General features: G+C 42.6%; 1 protein-coding gene and 1 long non-coding RNA gene across 3 annotated transcripts in view; one reads left to right on the top strand and one right to left on the bottom strand.

The window, feature by feature from the left end:
- STXBP5 (syntaxin binding protein 5) overlaps positions 1-22360 on the top strand; it is a 427346-nt gene that overhangs the window by 342794 nt on the left and 62192 nt on the right. For both annotated transcript variants that reach the window (XM_040429504.1, XM_040429505.1), the window contains exons 18-19: positions 10907-11058; positions 20719-20784. In XM_040429504.1, coding sequence (XP_040285438.1) covers positions 10907-11058; positions 20719-20784 — 218 coding nt within the window. The remainder of the gene's footprint in view (positions 1-10906; positions 11059-20718; positions 20785-22360) is intronic.
- LOC120998714 lies at positions 6017-21728 on the bottom strand. The gene is made up of 3 exons (XR_005778470.1): positions 21719-21728; positions 8657-8660; positions 6017-6279 (listed from the first exon to the last, which is right to left on the bottom strand). It is a non-coding gene; the product is annotated as an uncharacterized LOC120998714 (long non-coding RNA).

Here is a 22360-nt window from a genome sequence, read left to right as displayed (position 1 = left end):
ATGCAGAATTGAAATTTGCAGCATGTCAATTTATTCTGTAAATCTGCCCAGGAGATTTCAACCTTTGTAGTGGAGAGGATGAAGTCCACTGACTATTCTGCAGAAAAACCACATGTAATACATGCGGTTTTTGTTGCTGTTTTTGCTATGGAAAAGCAGCAAAAACTGCTGCATATTTTACCCTTTGTATTTCCAGTCACATGTGGATTTAGCCTTGGCGACAGTCAGTGACTGGAATGTGTTAGAAACATATTAGATATTGCTGTCGAGTAATAATCGTTATCACTATTACAGTAGTGTGTAACTGGTATTAGTGGAGAAACGGTCAGCATACTTTATGGTATGGACAGTGTAAAAACTATACCGGTTGAACTTGATAGACCTGTGTCTTTTTTTTCAAACTGTGTAACTGTTTTTGTGTGCTTTTGGTGCAACATATTTGGCACTGTGATTCGGACATCTGGGTTGTTCTGTAAGTAGGCAACCTAATTAGGCTCTCATATTTCTCACTCCTTTTCTCGAAAAAACAAAGCATACAGTATGTGACATTCAGAGAACAAGTATGCTCCCTGATGGGGTGTGGGATTGATGACATTCAAGTTCATGTTCCCCCTCCTCCTGGGGACCCAGAGACAGGAGGATCTATACCTTTCCTCCCCCTGTCAGTACGTTTCCCTACTGGCACCATCTTATCTTCTACACTGGCTAATATTTGTTGATGGCCGAAGGGGTTTGTGTGCGCTAATTCACCCTGCTCTACCTAAGGCTGCAGAATTTAAGCTTTAAAACCAGACCGGAATTCTGTTTTTGTTTTAAAACTTTCTTAGTTATACAGCCTGCAATAAAAACATTAAAGTAGCAAAGTTGTACAGTATCTCATATGTCCTTAGCTACTGATGTGCTTCCTTACCAGAACGTATAAGATACATCATTGGCAGGGGAAGGACTAAAATATCTTTTGCATGTATTTTTCATTTTCGTCAATATTGTACCATCTTATTGTTACCTAAACATTGTTATCCCAAGCAGCACTTTAATTGATATCCAGTTATTTACTACTTCTGTCTATCGTCCCCCAGGCTTTGCCCACCAATTGCTGGATCACTTTGTTTCCTGGCTTCCTCACTTCCTATCTTTGGAATCACTAACTTTTATAATGGTAGAAAGTAAAAAGGTTCACAGCAGCGGTGTGACTGTTTATTGCGAACCAAGAGTGCACGCACAAAAGGATACAACGTTTCGGCTATGCAATAGCCTTTATCAAGTATACAGATACAAAAGAGTGAACAGTCATATATACAACAGAGTGGCCATCCATGTGGCATAGTGTAGCCAATAGGCTAAAAGGTCAATCTCATCAGCACATGTGTTATAATTAAAATGGTCTGAGCTCCAATCAGACTAATGATAAATAAAAGTTACGTATACCTGCACATCATTGAGACTCATCCACATACCTCAGTCATATCGATTCCCAAAGTCGGCGTCTCAACAGACCTACTGCGCATGTCCATGACGTCATCACGTTTCAATATGGGCGGGCCGCCGTCACAAGCATCCGCGATGCGGCCACACCTCACTTTGTGACTACAGCACCCACAACCAATGAGCGCTCATACAGCAAATCACATGTAGAGCGCATCATCGGCCCACGTGATTGTCACCTGACCGGCAAAAGGTCCTAGATCCACCTAATAGTAAATGGGTAAATCAATGACAATTTAATTGTCACTGAACCTCGGCTTAAGGAAAAAAAGAGGGCAATGGATGGGGCAATGGGTGTCGGCATATGCTATGGAGCTAGTGAACCTAAAAAATTGTACCACAAGGGGACAGCTAGTAAAAGTGCAAAAATGCAATGTGAATCATATATCTTAAAGTATCATGTAAAAACATTATATATCGAATCGGACAGTAGTAAATGAAAATATTCTACCTTTCTACACTGTTAACATTGAATTCAATGTTAAGTCCCTGGGGTTGTAGGGATTGTAATGTGAAAATCCATTTTAACTCTTTTTTTCCTCAACATGCGCTCCTTATCACCTCCTCTCTTGGGGACCTGAACAGAATCGATGACCCGGAATCTCAGTTGGCTGACAGAGTGTCCACAATCAACAAAATGTTTAGCCACCGGCTTATCCATAATTTTTTTCCTTATAGTGCTTTTGTGTTTGTTGATACGCTCCCTAATCTCCATGGTCGTCTCTCCCACGTAGATCAAACTACAGGGGAAAACGATCATGTAGATGACAAACCTAGACCGGCACGTGATGACAAACCTAGACCGGCACGGGCCGATGATGCACTCTACATGTGATTTGCTGTATTAGCGCTCATTGGTTGTGGGTGCTGTAGTCACAAAGTGAGGTGTGGCCGCATCGTGGATGTTTGTGACGGCGGCCCGCCCATATTGAAACGTGATGACGTCACGAACATGCGCAGTAGGTCTGTTGAGACGCCAACTTTGGGAATCGATATGACTGAGGGACACACCTTCTCATTCAAAGAGTTTTCTTTATTTTCATGACTATGAAAATTGTAGATTCACACTGAAGGCATCAAAACTATAAATTAACACATGTGGAATTATATACATAACAAACAAGTGTGAAACAACTGAAAAAATGTCATATTCTAGGTTCTTCAAAGTAGCCACCTTTTGCTTTGATTACTGCTTTGCACACTCTTGGCATTCTCTTGATGAGCTTCAAGAGTTAGTCCCCTGAAATGGTTTTCACTTCACAGGTGTGCCCTGTCAGGTTTAATAAGTGGGATTTCTTGCCTTATAAATGGGGTTGGGACCATCAGTTGCGTTGAGGAGAAGTCAGGTGGATGCACAGCTGATAGTCCTACTGAATAGACTGTTAGAATTTGTATTATGGCAAGAAAATAGCAGCTAAGTAAAGAAAAACGAGTGGCCATCATTACTTTAAGAAATGAAGGTCAGTCAGTCAGCCGAAAAATTGGGAAAACTTTGAAAGTAAGGGCTATTTGACCATGAAGGAGAGTGATGGGGTGCTGCGCCAGATGACCTGGCCTCCAGTCACCGGACCTGAACCCAATCGAGATGGTTTGGGGTGAGCTGGACCGCAGAGTGAAGGCAAAAGGGCCAACAAGTGCTAAGCATCTCTGGGAACTCCTTCAAGACTGTTGGAAGACCATTTCAGGGGACTACCTCTTGAAGCTCATCAAGAGAATGCCAAAAGAGTGCAAAGCGTTAAGTGTTAATTCATAGTTTTGATGCCTTCATAGTCATGAAAATAAAGAAAACTCTTTGAATGAAAAGGTGTGTCCAAACTTTTGGTCTGTACTGTATGTGGATGAGTCTCAATGATGTGCAGGTATATGTAACTTTTATTTATCATTAGTCTGATTGGAGCTCAGACCATTTTAATTATAACACATGTGCTGATGAGATTGACCTTTTAGCCTATTGGCTACACTATGCCACATGGGTGGCCACTCTGTTGTATATATGACTGTTCACTCTTTTGTATCTGTATACTTGATAAAGGCTATTGCATAGCCGAAACATCGTATCCTTTTGTGTGTCCACTCTTGGTTCCCAATAAACAGTCACACCGGACATGCTGCTGTGAACCGTTTTACTTTCTACCATTGCTTATGGGACTGCTGTGGATCGGTGGTCCTATCACGGCTGGTGCATTCCGGATTGGTCGTGAGGTCCATGTGTGCTGCTCTGCAACTTACTTCTATCGCTAACTTTTATAATGGGTGATTTTAATATCCCCATTGATGATCCTATCTCTCCATCAGGCTCTCAGTTTGTTTCTATAACATCCTTTTTTGGCCTCTCAAAACTTAATTCCTCCACCACACAAGAAGAGATCAATACACTTGATCTAGTCTTCGTCTGTCACTGCTCATTCTCAGACTTTATTAACCACCTCAGCCCCCAGTGCTTAAACACCCTGAAAGACCAGGCCACTTTTTACACTTCTGACCTACACTACTTTCACCGTTTATTGCTCGGTCATGCAACTTACCACCCAAATGAATTTTACCTCCTTTTCTTCTCACTAATAGAGCTTTCATTTGGTGGTATTTCATTGCTGCTGACATTTTAACTTTTTTTGTTATTAATCGAAATTTAACGATTTGTTTTGCAAAAAAATGACATTTTTCACTTTCAGTTGTAAAATTTTGCAAAAAAAACGACATCCATATATAAATTTTGCTCTAAATTTATTGTTCTACATGTCTTTGATAAAAAAAAAATGTTTGGGTAAAAAAAAAATGGTTTGGGTAAAAGTTATAGCGTTTACAAACTATGGTACAAAAATGTGAATTTCCGCTTTTTGAAGCAGCTCTGACTTTCTGAGCACCTGTCATGTTTCCTGAGGTTCTACAATGCCCAGACAGTACAAACACCCCACAAATGACCCCATTTCTGAAAGTAGACACCCTAAGGTATTCGCTGATGGGCATAGTGAGTTCATAGAACTTTTTATTTTTTGTCACAAGTTAGCGGAAAATGATGATTTTTTTTTTCTTACAAAGTCTCAGGGTTTGCCAGCACCTCAGGGATTCTAGGGGCTCTACGGGCCTGTCTGTGCGGTGGCTGCGACGGGGTAACTACTGCACGTGCCACCGTACCAGCTTCAACTGCCCTTCTGGTGCTCGCCACGTCACCATATTGTACGGCAGTGCTGGTACTAGGTCCAGGGAGGGCTGCGCTGCTGGTGTATGCCTCACTACGTGATCCGGCAGCGACAGCCCCACTCTGCTGCTCTTGAAGCGGATCCTGCATAACCTGTGGTCTAGCGACACGGGGCCTCGTACGCCTGGTGCTATCAGGGACCTCCACCTCCTCGTCCGAACTTTGGGTCAGAGAGCCACTGCTTTCCACAGGTTCATATTCTGACCCGCTAGATTTGTCAGATGCGGGTTCCCACTCCTCATCCGACTGGGTCAGAATCCTGTAGGCCTCTTCAGAAAAATACCCCCTGTTTGACATTTTGGACTACTAAATTTAGGGGTATTCCCTGAGACTACCCAAGAAAAAAAGCAAGCCTGTCTTACAAAGGGGAGGCTAGCGAAGTACCGGAGGCCGCTGCGGTTAATAAAGATATCAAAACTGTTTTTTTTTATCGCCGCAGTGCGTGTAAAATGAATGTGCAGTGTTAAAAAAAATATATTTTTTTTGTCACTGCGGTGGGGCGGGCGTGGGTGAACGCACGTGTGGGCGACCGATCAGGCCTGATCGGGCAAACACTGCGTTTTGGGTGAAGGGCGAGCTAAGGTGACACTAATACAATTATAGATCTGACCGTGATCAGTTTTGATCACTTACAGATACTATAAAAGTACAAATGCTGATTAGCGATACGCTAAACAGCGAATAAGTGACTGCGGTGCGGTGGGCTGGGCACTAACTCACGCTAAACTACCTAACCAAGGGGCCTAAACTATCCCTAAAACCTAACAGCCAATACTAGTGAAAAAAAAAAAGTGACAGTTTACACTGATCACTTTTTTTCCTTTCACTAGTGATTGACAGAGGCGATCAAAGGGGTGATCAAAGGGTTAATTGGGGTGCAGGGGGGTGATCTGGGGCTACAGTGAAGTGTTTGGTGCTACTCACAGTTCAGTCTGCTCCTCTGCTGGATCCAACCGACGAAAAGGACCAGCAGAGGAGCAGACAAGCCATATAACAGATCATATTTACTAATATGATCTGTTATATGGCTTGTGATTGGATTTTTTGAAAATCGCCAGCCTGCCAACCAATGATCGTTGCTGGCAGGCTGGTGACTAAATTGTTCTTTAAATTTTGCCGGCCCGCGATGCGCATGCGCGGGCCGGCTTTGAGCGAAATCTCGCGTCTCGCGAGATGACGCGTATATGCGTGACTGTGCGCAGCGCTGCCACCTCCGGAACGCGAATCTGCGTTAGGCGGTCCGGAGGTGGTTAAAGGGGTTGTCCGAGTTATATAAAAAAAATAATATATAGCACTGTAAATCTGATGGGCAGCAATATATAACTGAGCTAACCAAATTTTAGGTTAAAATTATATTTCCTCATCTCCCTGGTTCTCTTCTGGCCCTTTGTTTATATGCAATAACAACAATCTCTGCCCCTCCCCCTGCTCTGCAAAGGGAGTGAATAAGTCTGCCCTAAGTGACATGTCTGACTGCTGGGAGACTCAGCAGCATGTTGTATGTGTAGGACTACAAGTCCCAGCTGTACAATGACACTGCTGATACACACAGGATCTTCCCCCTACCTGTTCTTGTTCAATTCTCTGCAGAACTCCTGTCAGCTTCTGTGCACAGCATTTGTCTCCTCACTGCCTGCAGCTACTCAGTAAAGCCTTCAGCCCTGAGTCTGTGCTCCTGTGAAGGGGTTAATCTTTCCTGAAGTATCCAGTGGGAGGGAGACACAGGGCAGACAGCAGCAGCTCAGCCAGACAGCACTGTGACATCTCGTGTACAGGGCACATATCTGCTCTCTCAGGCTTGTGCACGAATTATCAGAACAGGGAGAGAAGCTGACATCACAGGTTATATGACCCTCAGTGAAATCTCACAAAGGAGCAACTACAGATGCAGTAAGTGTATGGTAAAGCTGTTACATATGATTAGTTAGAAACATACAAAGAACACAAAAAAAACTCAGACAACCCCTTTAACTCTACCTTACCGCTTTCTGATCACAATCTTCTTTCCTTTAGTATAAAGACTTCTCACAACATTTCTACTTTTCACACTTATAGAATCCTACACACCATTAACTCCCAGCAACTCATTGATACCCTACAGTTAGCTCTGAATCTTACCCCAATCTCTTCCCTCTCTGATCCAAACCGGCTGCCAATCATTACAATCATCCTATACCTTTACACCTTCTCCAGTCCCTCTCCCCATCTCTCATTACTCCCCTTACTACAATATTTGACCTCTCTGTCTCTCTTTTGGCATCTTTCCGTCTTCTCAAACATTCTGTTATAACCCCACTATTAAAAAATATATATATATATCTTTACCCGACTTGTGCTGCTAACTGCCGACCAGTTTTTAACATCTTCATCTGTAAACTCCTGGAACATCTCGTCTACTCTCGCTTAAAGGGATTCTGTCACCTCTCATAACACAAATTCAGATTTTAAACCAGTCATGCTCCACAGCTTACCTTGAATCGGCTGTGCTGTTCTATATTGTAATCCGTCCAGTAGTTTTGCAGAAAAATGACTTTTATAATTATGCAAATTAACCCAGAGGGGCGTTATGTTCCCCTTTGTGTGCCCAGTAACGCCCCTCTTACGGTGCCCAAAACGCTTTCCTCCAAAATCCCTAACCGCCCACAGCGTCTCATCCCTCTCCTCCCCTTCCCTAACGGCCGAGCAAAGTCTCGCGCAGACGCAGTACCCACTGAGGGCTGCGCCAGTGCGATTTGCTGGAGACTGAGGGCAGGAGCTTCATCGTCGTCACTGGGCATGCGCCGAGCCCAGTGACGTCCGATGCTCGCTCTTCCCTTATTATAAAAGTCGTTTTTCTGCAAAACTACTGGACGGATTACAATGTAGCACAGCCGATTCAAGGTAAGCTATGGAGCATGACTGGTTTAAAATCCGAATTTGGGTTATGAGAGGTGACAGAATCCCTTTTAATAAGCTGTCTTTCTGCAAACTCTCTTCTTGACCCCTTACAATCTGGCTTTCGCTCTCTCCACTCTACAGAAACTACCCTTACTAAAGGAATGGCAACTATTTTCTACTGATTCTTCTGGATTTATCTGAAGCGTATCATTCGCTGGCTCTTCTTCTCCTTTTCCTCTTGATGTTGGGGTTCCTCAGGGTTTAGTCCTAGGTCCTCTACTCTTCTCTCTCTACACAGCCCCGATCGGACAGACTAACAGTAGATTTATTTTTCAGTACCATCTCTATGCTGATAACAGCCAACTGTACACTTCATCCCCTGACATCACCCGTGCTTTACTCCAAAACACCAGTGATTGTCTGACAGCTGTCTCTAATATCATTTCTTCTCTGTATCTGAAACGAAACCTCTCAAAGTATCCGCCCTTTTCTTACGGTGAAAACGGCCAAAACTCTTGTTGCTGCTTTGATTCATTCTCATCTTGACTACTTTAATTCATTACTTATTGGTCTTTTTCTAACTAACCCCCACCTCCACCCCCGGTGTGTCCTAAATGCCACAGCTAGGCTTATTTACGGATTACAGATTTGTTTGATATCTGAAACACGTAAACTTCTGCGCAATTTTTCTGCATTGTCACTTCTAGATTTTGGATTTTATCCATTTGAAGAATAAAAGTTAACTACGCTTTTATGGTAAGCTGGACTTTTTTTCTGGACATATGTCCACCCGCTACACTAATGCTTCTAGCCTGTGCTATTCACTTCGCTTCACTGGTTGCCCATCCACCATAGAATATAGTTCAAACTTCTCACCCTCACCCAAATGGCTCACCCAAATGGCTCTCCATAGTGCTGCACCTCCATACATCTCCTCCTTCATTTCCGTCTTCCACCCGACTCGTGCTCTCCATTCTGCCAGTGATCTAAGATTAACTTCCTACATAATTCATTCCTTTCTCTCCTGTCTTCAAGACTCGAGCTGCACCTACTCTCTGGAATGCTCTGCCCTGAAATATCAGGTCAACTTCCAACCTCCCTACCTTCAAACGTGCCTTAAAAACACATCTTTTCAGGCAAGCTTATCATACTTCCTAAACTGACTCTTCCCCTACAGGTTGTATTGTTAAAAAAAAAAAATATATAAAATACCCATAGAGTAATAAAGTATGATTACTCACCTCTTAGGTCCAGTCCTACTGCTCCAATTCTTCCCACCGGGTTTTGCTTACCTTGCTGCCATAATGATGTGACATCAACATCAAATACTGCAGCTATTCACTGGCCTGTGGTGATGTTACCCTCCATTGCCTGGTTTGTTTTTGCACCTTCAGATTCTCCCTATCCTATATGTAGAGAATGATACAAAATGCTGTCTTTCTCTTGTGTTTACTGTTATTTAATCTAAGATTAATGAAGAGTAAGGGTGCATTCACACGACCGTATTTTTGGCTCCACATCGTTCCGCTATTTTGCGGAACGGTTGCGGACCCATTTATTTCAATGGGATCGCAAAAGATGCGGACAGCACACAATGTGCTGTCCGCATCCGTAGATCCGTTCCGCGGCCCCGCAAAAAAGATAGAGCAAGAATAGGCATTTCTATCATAGGGCCGGCTACATTCACGCGGCCGGTATCCGTGTTTTGCGGACCGCAAAACACATACGGTCGTGTGAATGTAGCCTAAAAGAGAAAATCCTTACAGGAGACAGTGAGGGTTATACTTGCCCCACCCACTGGATGATTGACGGCTCATCCTGTTTCAGAGATTGGTGGTCACTGTGTGTGTGGTCATACTAATAAGGACTCTACCTGTCCCTCCTGGGAGTCCTGATTTACAGTTTTTTATTCAGAAATCCCACACCAAATGATAAAAAGTTATAAATCACAGAGCTTAGCTTCTCTCCCTCTGTCATATCCTGCCGTCAGATAGGGCAGCGGAAATCACCTGACAGGTTCTCTTTTTAAAGGGGTTTTGTCACTTCAGCAAATAGCATTTATGTATAGAAAGTTAATACAAGCCACTTACTAATGTACTGGGATTGTCCACATTGCCTTCTTTTGCTGGCTAGATTAATTTTTCTAGCACATTATATTCTGCTCGTTTCCATGGTTACCATCACTGTGGCTGTGCTTGCATCCTATTAAAAAAAATGAAAGCACCAACCTACGTGCGCTCCCACAGTCCTTGTCACCAGAGAGTAAGTAAAGCAAATCCCAGCGAGTGCTTGTAACGAACTTCAAGGTTTTATTATTTCATATTATATCCAATTAATACATGGACGCGTTTCAGCATATCCCGCTTTCATCAGCTGATATGCTGATGAAAGCTGGATATGCTGAAACGCGTCCATGTATTAATTGGATATAATATGAAATAATAAAACCTTGAAGTTTGTTACAAGCACTCGCTGGGATTTGCTTTACTTACGCTGTGGTCTCGTGTCCTCCCCGTGCGGGTGCGCCCTTGGTCCAGGTGCCGGCTATTCCCTGGATTACTTGTCACCAGGGAGGCTGGCACTTTTTCCTGTAGTGTGCAAGCACGAGCACCACTGATGGATTGCAGGGTGGTCATAACCATGGAAAAGAGCAGTGTATAATGTGATGGAAAAATTTATCAAGCTAGCAAAGGAAGCAATATGGATAGTAACAATACATTATTAAGTGCCTTGTATTAACTTTCTCTACATAATAAATGCCACTTGCTGAAGTTATAAAACACCTTTACGGCCAAGTTCACATCTCCGTTCGGTATTTTGGTAGTCTGTTCTGGTGGAGGAGAAGACTACTGGAATTACTGTATCTGGCCTACCCAGGCACTATCGGATCCCAATTCACTATAATAGGATCCAGGGGTTTCCAAAATAATTGCCTGCTTTCTACAGTAAAAATACCGCTGTATGCAGCTATATTTTTCGAACAGTATGGCAGCATTTATGCCGGAAACCCACCAGATTCCATTACAGTCAATTGGCATCTGGCGGAGCTCTGTAATGTCCAGCTATGCTAATACAGTAATTCCGGTAGTCTGCTCCTCTGGCGGAACAGACTACCAGAATGCCAAAAGGAAATGTGAACGTAAACTAAGATCTTTTTTATCATTTAAAGATAATATGAATTTATTTAATATTGTTTATTTTAGACTGTGAAACCCTTTTTTTTGGAGGTAGTCCTGTTTGACCCAATGGAAACAGTTTGCATAACACTCTGCACATAGTAGCAAAAACTGAAAAAATATCTCACAATATACTGGAATAAACTTTTGCGTGTTTTTTCTTTTCCAGAGTAGTATTTGGAAACTGTAATGGTATTGCAATGGTGGACTACATCCAGAAAACCGTCCTTTTAAACCTTGGTACAATTGAACTATATGGCTCAAATGATCCATACCAGAGGCAGCCACGTTCTCCGCGCAAGACAAGACAACCGTCTGGAGGTAAAGAGTCTTGATTGTTAACACATTTTGCAAGCTTTTGTTTGCGGCTATTATCTGAGTTTGTAGTATTAAAGGTCAGCAGATAACACATTCAGGATTTCCTTTATACATATTTTGTAGTATGTATTCTGATGTATATTATGATGTTCAGTGTATATAGGCGTTTTGATATTTCCATGTACGTTAATGTTTTTCATTTGTTTACTGTTTCCATAATCACTGATTTATGACACAGTTAAAGTTATTACCGTAAGTTCAAAATCTCTGAATGAGACCCATATGTAAAAATCATAGGCTTACCCCCACTTTGACAGGTATGGGTGTAGAGGCTGCCAATACCCATGTTTACTGTAGATTTCATTTTAAGTGTATTTAGCCTATATCTTTATTGGAGAGGAGACGGAACACTACACGCCTGTGCTGCATCCTCTCCATTCACTGCTATGGCACTCCCAAAAATAGCCAAGTGAGCTGTTAATATTTTTATTTTATTCTGCAAGTCAGTACAATTATGGAGATACCAAATTTGTAGAGTTTTAAAAAAAAATTATTGCTGTGTCACCCATAACTTTTCTTTATTTTTCTGCCGACAGAGCTGTGTGAGGGCTCATTTTTTGCAGGAAGAGCTATAGTTTTTTTTTAACCATTTTGGGATACTTGTAACCTCTTGATAAGTATTCAAGTTTTTGGGGAGGTGAGGTGACCAAATAAGCATCAGAAAAAACATTTGATGGCTTGTACTACATACACACTGTGATACCTTGTAATAATAACTACTTGGCTCCAGCCCACTATTGCATTTTCAGAGGAAAGAAGGAGCTGTGTCCCTCTGTCCAACTGTTCTATTGCTGTGGTCGCCCATGAGCCCAAGCCATCACTGTACAGTACTATTATTTCACTGAACGTTAAGGGGTTAATAGGTAATGTTCATCATACATGGAATCCTGAAGGGAACATTAAAAGAAAATGCTAGGAGATCATCTTTTTTTATTACATTCGTAATCCTTTGATCAGTTCTGTATTGCAATGTTTTATTCGTTTTTAGTTGAAAGGCAACCCATTAGGCACAGGTACAGCTTAATAGGCAGATACAAAACAGATCTGCCAATCTATTGGCACATTAAGGGAGTACCGATGTAGAGACAGAGGAAGCACCCTCTCTCTGTTAAACTCTTGACGTGCTGCAGTATCTTCTAAGTGGTTAAATGGTTGGAGTCTACCCATTACAGCAAGATGTCAGCTGTTAATAACAGCTGACACCTTCTGGTAATGGCAAGGACATAGCTTCTGTGCTGGCGCTATCAAGTAATATTATGGCAGTTCATGGGATGACCATTCTGTTACGTCATGGGACTGGAAGGCGTTAAGCACTACATGGACAAGTATGCTGCCCCGTACATTTGGACCCCACCTAATTACAAAAGTACTGGTCTGGACATTTTTACATCCCTAAATGCAGCCCTTAATTCCCTTTGCACATTCACCCAGGAACAGATTGAATCCAGCAGGATGAAAGGCCGGTTGGGTGACACAATCCTGCCGGATAATTATCCTAATAAAGGCAGCTGCACGCTATACCTTCCTTTCCCCAGGAGCCTTGGCCACACATATGTTTTCTGGGCTGTCAATTGAACTTCAGTGACTTCCAAAATCAGTAACAAAAGGAACCTCTGTACATACCTCAGGGTTATCCAAGACTACATACCTCAGGGTTATCCACAGTGGGGTTCATACTTACCTGGTCCCTGCTGCTGGATTCTGGCTACATCATTCCATGACTGTTTGGGCAGGTCTCTGGGAATCGGCATCCTGTTGACGGGCACCACGTGACGATGCAGCCAATCACTGTCCACAACGATGACCCATTGACATACTGCTAAGGAGTTCATCAACAGGATGTTGATTCAGAGAGACGTGGGACCTCCGGAGGTGGCTGTGGAGCAATATAGCTGGATGCCAGTGGCGGGGACCAGGTAAGTATGAATCCCACCATGGGTTCAGCCACTCAAAAGTTTGGTCTTGCATAACCCCGTTAAGTGTCATAACAGGGCCAACATCACTTTTTCTGTTGTGCAGACCATTTTGCCAGAGCAATAGCCTGTGTTTTAAGTAGCTAAGTAAAAAAGATAGGTAAATGAAGGCAGATGACCATCAAACTCCACCATTAGCAAGAATGAAAGCCCAATTCATACGGATTCTCCTAGAAACATTTCTCAGATATCATCCTGTAAGATAAAGTAACAACAGAACTTGGGACCCCTTAAAGTGCAAGTAACAATGTATACAGACATACGTGGCTTATTTATATGTATCCCTACTGTACTCAGGAATGTGGACAGTGTCTCCCTGGGGCAGGATAAATGTATATGTGTAGCTCAATAATGCCTATACTGCTGACGGTGCTGACTGCGGCAGAAGACGCAGCCTAGGGATGACTTAAAAAGCTGTGATTGAACACTGGTAACATTACCATACAGAACTATGTACTATATTTATCTACGTGTATATATTCACTTCCCAACATTTCAAACTAGATTTTTACTTATTCTTATCTTTGGAACCAATGATATTCAGTGGAAATGCCCTTTTCCGTGTCAAAAAAGCGCAAGAACTTAGCAGCTTTCCCATTGTTCTTCCCATTACTCATTTTAATTTCTCATAGTTTTTTTTCTCATGTGTTCGAACGTTGTATTTGTATAAAGATAACCTTTATCTTTTCACGTTTATTTTTCATGTTCCCTGTACTTTTCTGGTGTCTGTCTTTTCCTTTTTTCATCGCTTCACTAAGGTATGCTGACTGTGGCTTCTTGCATGTGCGGCCTTTCTAGCTTATATTCTGAGTCTGTGAAAAAACTGCGCTCCTCTAACATAAGTAAGTCCATGCTTGACAATAAAGTATGATACATGATCCTTGTTTAATAGTGTATAATAGTGTTCACTTAGTGTCTCGATCATACTGATGTGATGGAACACAAAGTTGAGCCACAGACAATTAGAAAATTTTTGGAAATAATCTGTGTATTTGCTTAGGGCTCTTTCACACCTGCCTGTGCTTAGGGCTCTTTCACACCTGCGTTCTTGTCTTCCGGCATAGAGTTCCGTCGTCGGGGCTCTATGCCGGAAGAATCCTGATCAGGATTATCCTAATGCATTCTGAATGGAGAGAAATCCGTTCAGGATGCATCAGGATGTCTTCAGTTCCGGAACGGAACGTTTTTTGGCCGGAGAAAATACCGCAGCATGCTGTGCTTTTTGCTCCGGCCAAAAATCCGGAACACTTGCCGCAAGGCCGGATCCGGAATTAATGCCCATTGGAAGGCATTGATCCGGATCCGTCCTTAAGCTAAACGTCGTTTCGGCGCATTGCCGGAGCCGACATTTGGCTTTTTCAGAGTGGTTACCATGGCTGCCGGGACGCTAAAGTCCTGGCAGCCATGGTAAAGTGTAGTGGGGAGCGGGGGAGCAGTATACTTACAGTCCGTGCGGCTCCCGGGGCGCTCCAGAGTGACGTCAGGGCGCCCCACGCGCATGGATGACGTGATCGCATGGACACGTCATCCATGCGCATGGGGCGCTCTGACGTCATTCTGGAGCGCCCCGGGAGCCGCACGGACTGTAAGTATACCGCTTCCCGCTCCTACTATGGCAACCAGGACTTTAATAGCGTCCTGGGTGCCATAGTAACACTGAAAGCATTTGGAAGACAGTTCCGTCTTCAAATGCTTTCAGTACACTTGCGTTTTTCCGGATCCGGCGGGCACCTCCGGCAACGGAAGTGCACGCCGGATCCCAACAACGCAAGTGTGAAAGAGGCCTAATAGTTGAATGTTTTTTTTTTACTTAGTCAGGCAACCCCTCTAAACTGCCTAAAATAACAAATAAATGGATACTCTCCTGTTTTCTTCTCTGATCCTTCCTGCACGGAGCTTCAGTCCTCACCGTGCTCTTTGTTTTTCGGGCTCCATTCTGTGCATAGAGCAAATCACTGGCATCAAAAGAAATGTCCCATTCACAGCTGAGGCCAGCGATTGGCTTCAGCGTTGACTTGTGCACAAACTGTCACCGCTGCATCCAAGAAAATGACGTCAGCAGGGGGAGGACCAGAGAACAGAGCACGAAGAAACAGCAGAGAAAACAGTCACTATTCATTAATTTTTATTTTATTTTAGGCCATTTACAGGGGTTGTCCAGGTTTTTATACACTGCTCAAAAAAATAAAGGGAACACTTAAACAACACAATGTAACTCCAAGTCAATCACACTTCTGTGAAATCAAACTGTCCACTTAGGAAGCAACACTGAGTGACAATCAATTTCACATGCTGTTGTGCAAATGGGATAGACAACAGGTGGAAATTATAGGCAATTAGCAAGACACCCCCAATAAAGGAGTGGTTCTGCAGGTGGTGACCACAGACCACTTCTCAGTTCCTATGCTTCCTGGCTGATGTTTTGGTCACTTTTGAATGCTGGTGGTGCTTTCACTCTAGTGGTAGCATGAGACGGAGTCTACAACCCACACAAGTGGCTCAGGTAGTGCAGCTTATCCAGGATGGCACATCAATGCGAGCTGTGGCAAGAAGGTTTGCGGTGTCTATCAGCGTAGTGTCCAGAGCATGGAGGCGCTACCAGGAGACAGGCCAGTACATCAGGAGACGTGGAGGAGGCCGTAGGAGGGCAACAACCCAGCAGCAGGACCGCTACCTCTGCCTTTGTGCAAGGAGGAACAGGAGGAGCACTGCCAGAGCCCTGCAAAATGACCTCCAGCAGGCCACAAATGTTCATGTGTCTGCTCAAACGGTCAGAAACAGACTCCATGAGAGTGATATGAGGGCCCGACGTCCACAGGTGGGGGTTGTGCTTACAGCCCAACACCATGCAGGACGTTTGGCATTTGCCAGAGAACACCAAGATTGGCAAATTCGCCACTGGCGCCCTGTGCTCTTCACAGATGAAAGCAGGTTCACACTGAGCACATGTGACAGACGCCGTGGAGAACGTTCTGCTGCCTGCAACATCCTCCAGCATGACCGGTTTGGCATTGGGTCAGTAATGGTGTGGGGTGGCATTTCTTTGGAGGGCCGCACAGCCCTCCATGTGCTCGCCAGAGGTAGCCTGACTGCCATTAGGTACCGAGATGAGATCCTCAGACCCCTTGTGAGACCATATGCTGGTGCGGTTGGCCCTGGGTTCCTTCTAATGCAAGACAATGCTAGACCTCATGTGGCTGGAGTGTGTCAGCCGTTCCTGCAAGACGAAGGCATTGATGCTATGGACTGGCCCGCCCGTTCCCCAGACCTGAATCCAATTGAGCACATTTTGGGACATCATGTCTCGCTCTATCCACCAACGTCACGTTGCACCACAGACTGTCCAGGAGTTGGCAGATGCTTTAGTCCAGGTCTGGGAGGAGATCCCTTTAGGAGACCGTCCGCCACCTCATCAGGAGCATGCACAGGCGTTGTAGGGAGGTCATACAGGCACGTGGAGGCCGCACACACTACTGAGCCTCATTTTGACTTGTTTTAAGGACATTACATCAAAGTTGGATCAGCCTGTAGTGTGTTTTTCCACTTTAATTTTGAGTGTGAGTGTGACTCCAAATCCAGACCTCCATGGGTTGAAAATTTTGATTTCCATTTTTTTTTTGTGTGATTTTGTTGTCAGCACATTCAACTATGTAAAGAACAAAGTATTTCAGAAGAATATTTAATTAATTCAGATCTAGGATGTGTTATTTTTGTGTTCCCTTTATTTTTTTGAGCAGTGTATAACCCGGACGACACCTTTGTTATGTAACTGATATAGGTGCCTTGCTTAAACGAATGGTAATCACTTTTACTTATTTTTATTTTATTTTTTTATCTAAAAGATTACATGTAATGACAATGTGTTAATTTGTTTAACATCACAAAAATAAAGAGGTTTGATTATGGAAAGTACTGGTTTGCTATCATGTTGCTGGAGGGACATGGAAAAAGAAAACCATTCGTTGTAATACAAAATCATCTCGAACGATATTGGGCCTTTTCTATCAAAACTGTCTAACATAAAACTAGCTTTGCTGCTCATAGCAGCCAATCACAGTGCAGCTTTATTAATATCCAGGAAATGTTAAACCGTTAAAACTGAGCCCCAGCCTTTACATTAAACTGTGTTTAAATGCATGTATCATAATAGAAGTGCACTTTCAATGAGGGCACATTTAAAGGAGTTTTTTGAGAAGTATCGGTGATAAGTGTCTTATTGATAGGTGTCCAATCCCTTGTCTCTCATTTGAATGGAGAGGTGGGCAAACATGTACAGCACCATACTATTTAAAGTTTATTTGAGGAAGAAAAGGATGCAAATGAGCTCTTAAATAGGCCAGTACTCTCTGCTCTGCACTCATGAGGGGCAATCACCCCAAAACAGCTGTCTGCAGATGAGATGCTGACTTATTTAATATCTGAGTTGTCTCAAGGCTTATTTAAAGAACTAAACATTGACTTACATCTGGTGGCATTAGAGGCAGAGCTTGTTAACAGCTTGTTTGCATCCCTTTCTTCCCAGAATTCCAGAGGAGCATAAGGAGTATAAGTCTCCTCACGCCGATTAAGGCTCTCTCTCCCCAAGGAGAGATAGTACTCCCCAAGTTTATTTGATTGACAGATATAGCTTAGTACAATACTTGGCTACCTCCGTCAGTCCCATAAACTTTGAATGGAGTGGTGGTTACATATGGGCAGTGCCGCTGCTTTTATAGTTTATGGAACTGATGGAAGTAGCTGAGCTCTGTACTTGGTCATTTCTGTCAATCCCATAGACTGCAGAGTGATGGTGTCCATGCGTGGCCACATTTCAAACAGTGGACAACCATTCTCGTGAATGCTGGGGGTCCCAGTGGTCCAGCACCCATTTTGTGGATTTTTGGCGGTGGCTTTGCCAAGCTATCCATTCTGACTCATACGATCCTTTGGATTAACCCTTTCTGTTCATCTTGTAGATCCTGTGATCTCCAATTTATATTGTCAATACTTTGTCTTTCAACAGTCTGAAATGTCCCATTTTCTCCCACAGAGTGGGAATTGTTCATGTTATGTCAGTTGCACTTGTGTGTTTGTTAACTGGCCATTATGTTGCATGAATTGTATAGTGCAGAGGTCCATCTGTTTTATCTTGAGCTGTATTAATTTATAACATGCAATTTAACTGCAATACATCTGTCCCCCTCTCGCATGCGGTTTATAAAGGTCTGCACATGTATGAGGCATAATAGCCACTGCTTGTCATTGCTGCTTCAGCTGCCAACAACCTGAGAGTCACATGTGGCTCTCAATTCACTGTTTCAGGAACGCATTTGAAGTTTGTGTCCTAATACATGCCAAATAGCAGCACATAATGTGTGAATGTTTGTATAAATCAATCCCAGTGTTTTAACTTTTTTGTTGTTGCATACTTATAGTATACTTAAGGGATCTTTTACCCTCAAAAGTTATGGGAGCAGTGTAAGTGTTAGGGCTCATGCACACTAACACATTTTTTTTTGTGTCCGTTCCATTTTTTTAAACCCGTATGCAGAACCATTCACTTCAGTAGGGCCGCAAAAAAATGGAAATTACTCTGTGTGCATTCTGTGTCTGCATGGTCATTCCCCCCAAAAATTGAACATGTCCTACAGGACTGTTCTATCTGGGTCCGGCTGTTCCGCTCTGCAAGATGTGGAATGCACACTCTACTCATCACATACAGCCGTAGCCAAAAGTTTTGAGACTGACACAAATTTGGGTTTTCACAAATTTTGCTGCTTTAGTGTTTTTAGATCTTTTTGTCAGATATTTTATGGTATACTGAAGTACAATTATAAGCATAAATTGTTTTTACCTTTATTGTCAAATCCATCAAGTTTATGCAAATAATCAATAATTCCAAGTTCTGACCCTTCTTTTTCAAGACTTCTGCAATTCGCCCTAGCAGGCTGGATATCTGCAATTCGCCCTAGCAGGCTGGATATCAGCTTCTGTTCCAGATCCTGTCTGATGGCATCTCATTCTTGCCTAAACAGTGCTTGGCATTTTTCATTATTTTGTTCTTTTTGTTTGTCCATCTGCTTTTTGAGTACTGACCTCCAGTATATCAATGGGATTGTGATCTGGGGAGTTTCCTGGCCATGGACTCAAAATGTCAAAGTTTTGTTCGCCGGCCACGTAGTTATCACTTTTACCTCGTGACATGGGTCTCCATCATGCTGGTAAAAGCATTGTTCATCACCAAATGACATGGTAGTGTTCCTAGGCAAAACTGTGAGTTAGACCACTCCCTTGATGGAGAAGCAACTTCACATATGAATGGGCTCAAGATTCTGTACTGTTGGCAGGACACAGGACTTATTGTAGCACTTACCTTTTCTTCTCTGGCTAATTATTTTTAAAGATATCCCAAACAGTCTGAAGGGGGCTTCATCAAAGAAAATAGCTTTACCCCATTCCTCTGCAGTCCAATCCCTGTACTTCCTGCAAAATATCAGTCTGTCCTTGATGTTTTTTTTCTTATTTTATTTTTTTTTCCCCGGAGATAAGTGGCTTCTTTGCTGCCCTTTACCTGACACCAGGTCATCCTCCAAAAGCCCTTGCCTCACTGTGCATATGCTACACAGAGACAAATTGTGACATTGCGACAGAAACACCCTGCCAGAATGGATATACATACCCTTCTCTTACTTAAGGCAGGAACTGTACTTCACAATCTCTGAGTCACTTGAATGGCATGAAGCAGTTGTAATGACCCTGTACCACCGCTAGAATGTGGAGGGTATACAGGTAAACATTGAAGAGAACGCAGGGCTCCAGCCCCTTCAAACATCTCATTGGCTGCACTGCCGGGAGTCAAACCCCTGCTGTTCTGATATTGATGACCTGTACTTACGATAGGTCATCAGTATCAGAAAACTGGACAACCCTTTAATTCAGTCTAGACCCAGCATGGTTATGATTGTGGTGCTGTACAGATTTGTCCCCCCTTACCTTAGATTGCATTTGTTTAGGGGCTCCAATTTCTCATGAAAGCACTTTAATACAATATTGTGGTATCCTACTAAAACCCTTGACAGGCTGCGGTTCACACCACAACCACTGGTGGCATCACATAGATGGATACAGAGTAGACATCTTATGACAGAATATCGTAAAATCATATTGTTTTGAACTTCCGATCATCTCACAACACAGATATGTCAAGCCCAGTGGAAAGGTTAGGAAGGTACTGTAGATGACTTTTGTACCTGGTAGTACGCTGTACGGTTTCACAATGTGAACCTTGATTTTTAGCGGCTAAATTCTGTTTTACTAAAGAAATTTCCCCTCGTAAGGTCTCTATAAAGGTGATGGCGTTCATCAAAATTGTGATAAATGTTACTAAAAGGGGTAGATGTTCTCAGCTATCTCTGGCAGTCCTATAGATTTGAATGGAACTGCAGTATGCTTGCTTGACTACCATTACAAACAGGGGAACACTTGGCCCCTGTTCTCATGATAGCCTGTAGTCTTTTTTATGGGACTCCCCTTTTAATGAATATAAGCAAATTTGAAGTATCTGAATATCACTTCCATTATTGATTGTAGATCATTTTTATGATGCTTTGGGACACTGAAGTAATCCTCCTTTTGATGTTTTATGTTTCAGCTGGTCTTTGTGACATTAACGAGAGTACCACAGCTTCAGAAGATCGTTGCAAATCCCCCACCTCAGGTAAAAATGGCCTTGTGAGCTTAAACGAATCTGCATAGCTTTCAAATTTCTAGTGTAACAGTACTTGTTGTTATGGCTGTACATTATAATAGTTATATAATACTATACTTTGCTTTTGTTTAACAATCTAAATGTTTCATTATGTCTCAGTGGGAAAAATAGAAACTATGACACAAAGCAGAATACGCCTTCATTAGCTGTATGTTTTGTGGATTAACACATTAATTTATCCTGGCCTGCAATCATACCTATGTCTTGCCTGCTCTGCCACAAGAAAACGTGGAGGTCTGCACTTAATTTACATACGTTTGACTACATTGAGTTGATAATTATTTTCTTTGGGTGGTATTTTAAAATCATCATTACAACATATCAGTCTTCAATAGCAGTCTCCATTTAGTAGCACTGTGCACAGCATGGTATCTACGCTGAAGGCAGCTTGTTATAGAGAAGAAGGAGCTGAGCAGATTAATATGTAGTTTTATGGAAAAATGTTCAGTATAACTTATAATGTATTAATTTATATCTGTACTTATTCTGTAATTTGAAGTGCAGAATTGATAACCTTCCCTCTATGACTGTGCATACAGAGATAGCTGTCAATCACTGATAGGACCGCCTCCTGGAGTTCAAAGCCCAGAAAGAGCAGAGATTTAAATGAAAAATATACAAGTTTTACTGAATTGTTCCCCTCAAAACTGTATATCGATCAGCTCAGCTCCTCCTGCTCTATAACATGCTGCAGATTATTACATTTTCAGGTAATAGGTTCCCTTTACCGAATATTCAGTGCCATGCAGTGTTACTCAATGGAGGCCACTAATAGACGGGTCTAGTCACATATCCTTTCATCTGTGGTGATGTTACGGGGATGATCATTATACACGGGCTGGCGCTGTACAGAAGGGGACAGCAACGCAGATGCTCTTCTTACAGTCTGTCAGTAAGTTGATTATAGTGCCGATTACAGTCAGGTTAATCTGTATGTAAAAGTCTGTTTCAGATTTAAAGGGGTTGTCGAGTTTAGAAATGCCATTTTCATGTATTCTAATAGGAAGTTCTGAGTTAAAATAGGGAAAACCCCTGTTCAGGATCCTACATGTGGTTCCAATTTTAAATCTGCAGAATGTCAATTTCACAATGCATAAAGTGATATCTGCAGCAAATCCACAAGAACATCGGCAGCGAAATCTACAGTGTAAAACAAATGGATTTTGCCATGGATTCGCTGAAAAATCCGAGAGTGACGATCAGCCCATTCTTGCAAATGTACTATAAAGGGTTCTCATAACAGTTATGTTTTGGCCATTTGCTTTCTTAAAAAGAATATTATTTCACAACTGGGCAGTTGCATTGAAGATCATATGCAGTGCAAATAAATTTTGCTTTAGGCACGGGAATGAAATCGGAGAAATATTGTGAACACGATTAAGCGGTATGAAAATAAGTAACTTTCACTGTATGACATAGAAACATAGAATGTGTCGGCAGATAAGAACCATTTGGCCCATCTAGTCTGCCCAATATACTGAATACTATGGATAGCCCCCGGCCCTATCTTATATGAAGGATGGCC

This window comes from Bufo bufo, chromosome 4, assembly GCF_905171765.1.
Source record: "Bufo bufo chromosome 4, aBufBuf1.1, whole genome shotgun sequence".
Classification (NCBI taxonomy): domain Eukaryota; kingdom Metazoa; phylum Chordata; class Amphibia; order Anura; family Bufonidae; genus Bufo; species Bufo bufo.
Note: the sequence above shows the minus strand (reverse complement) of the source record. Positions and strands in the feature narration are given on the sequence as shown.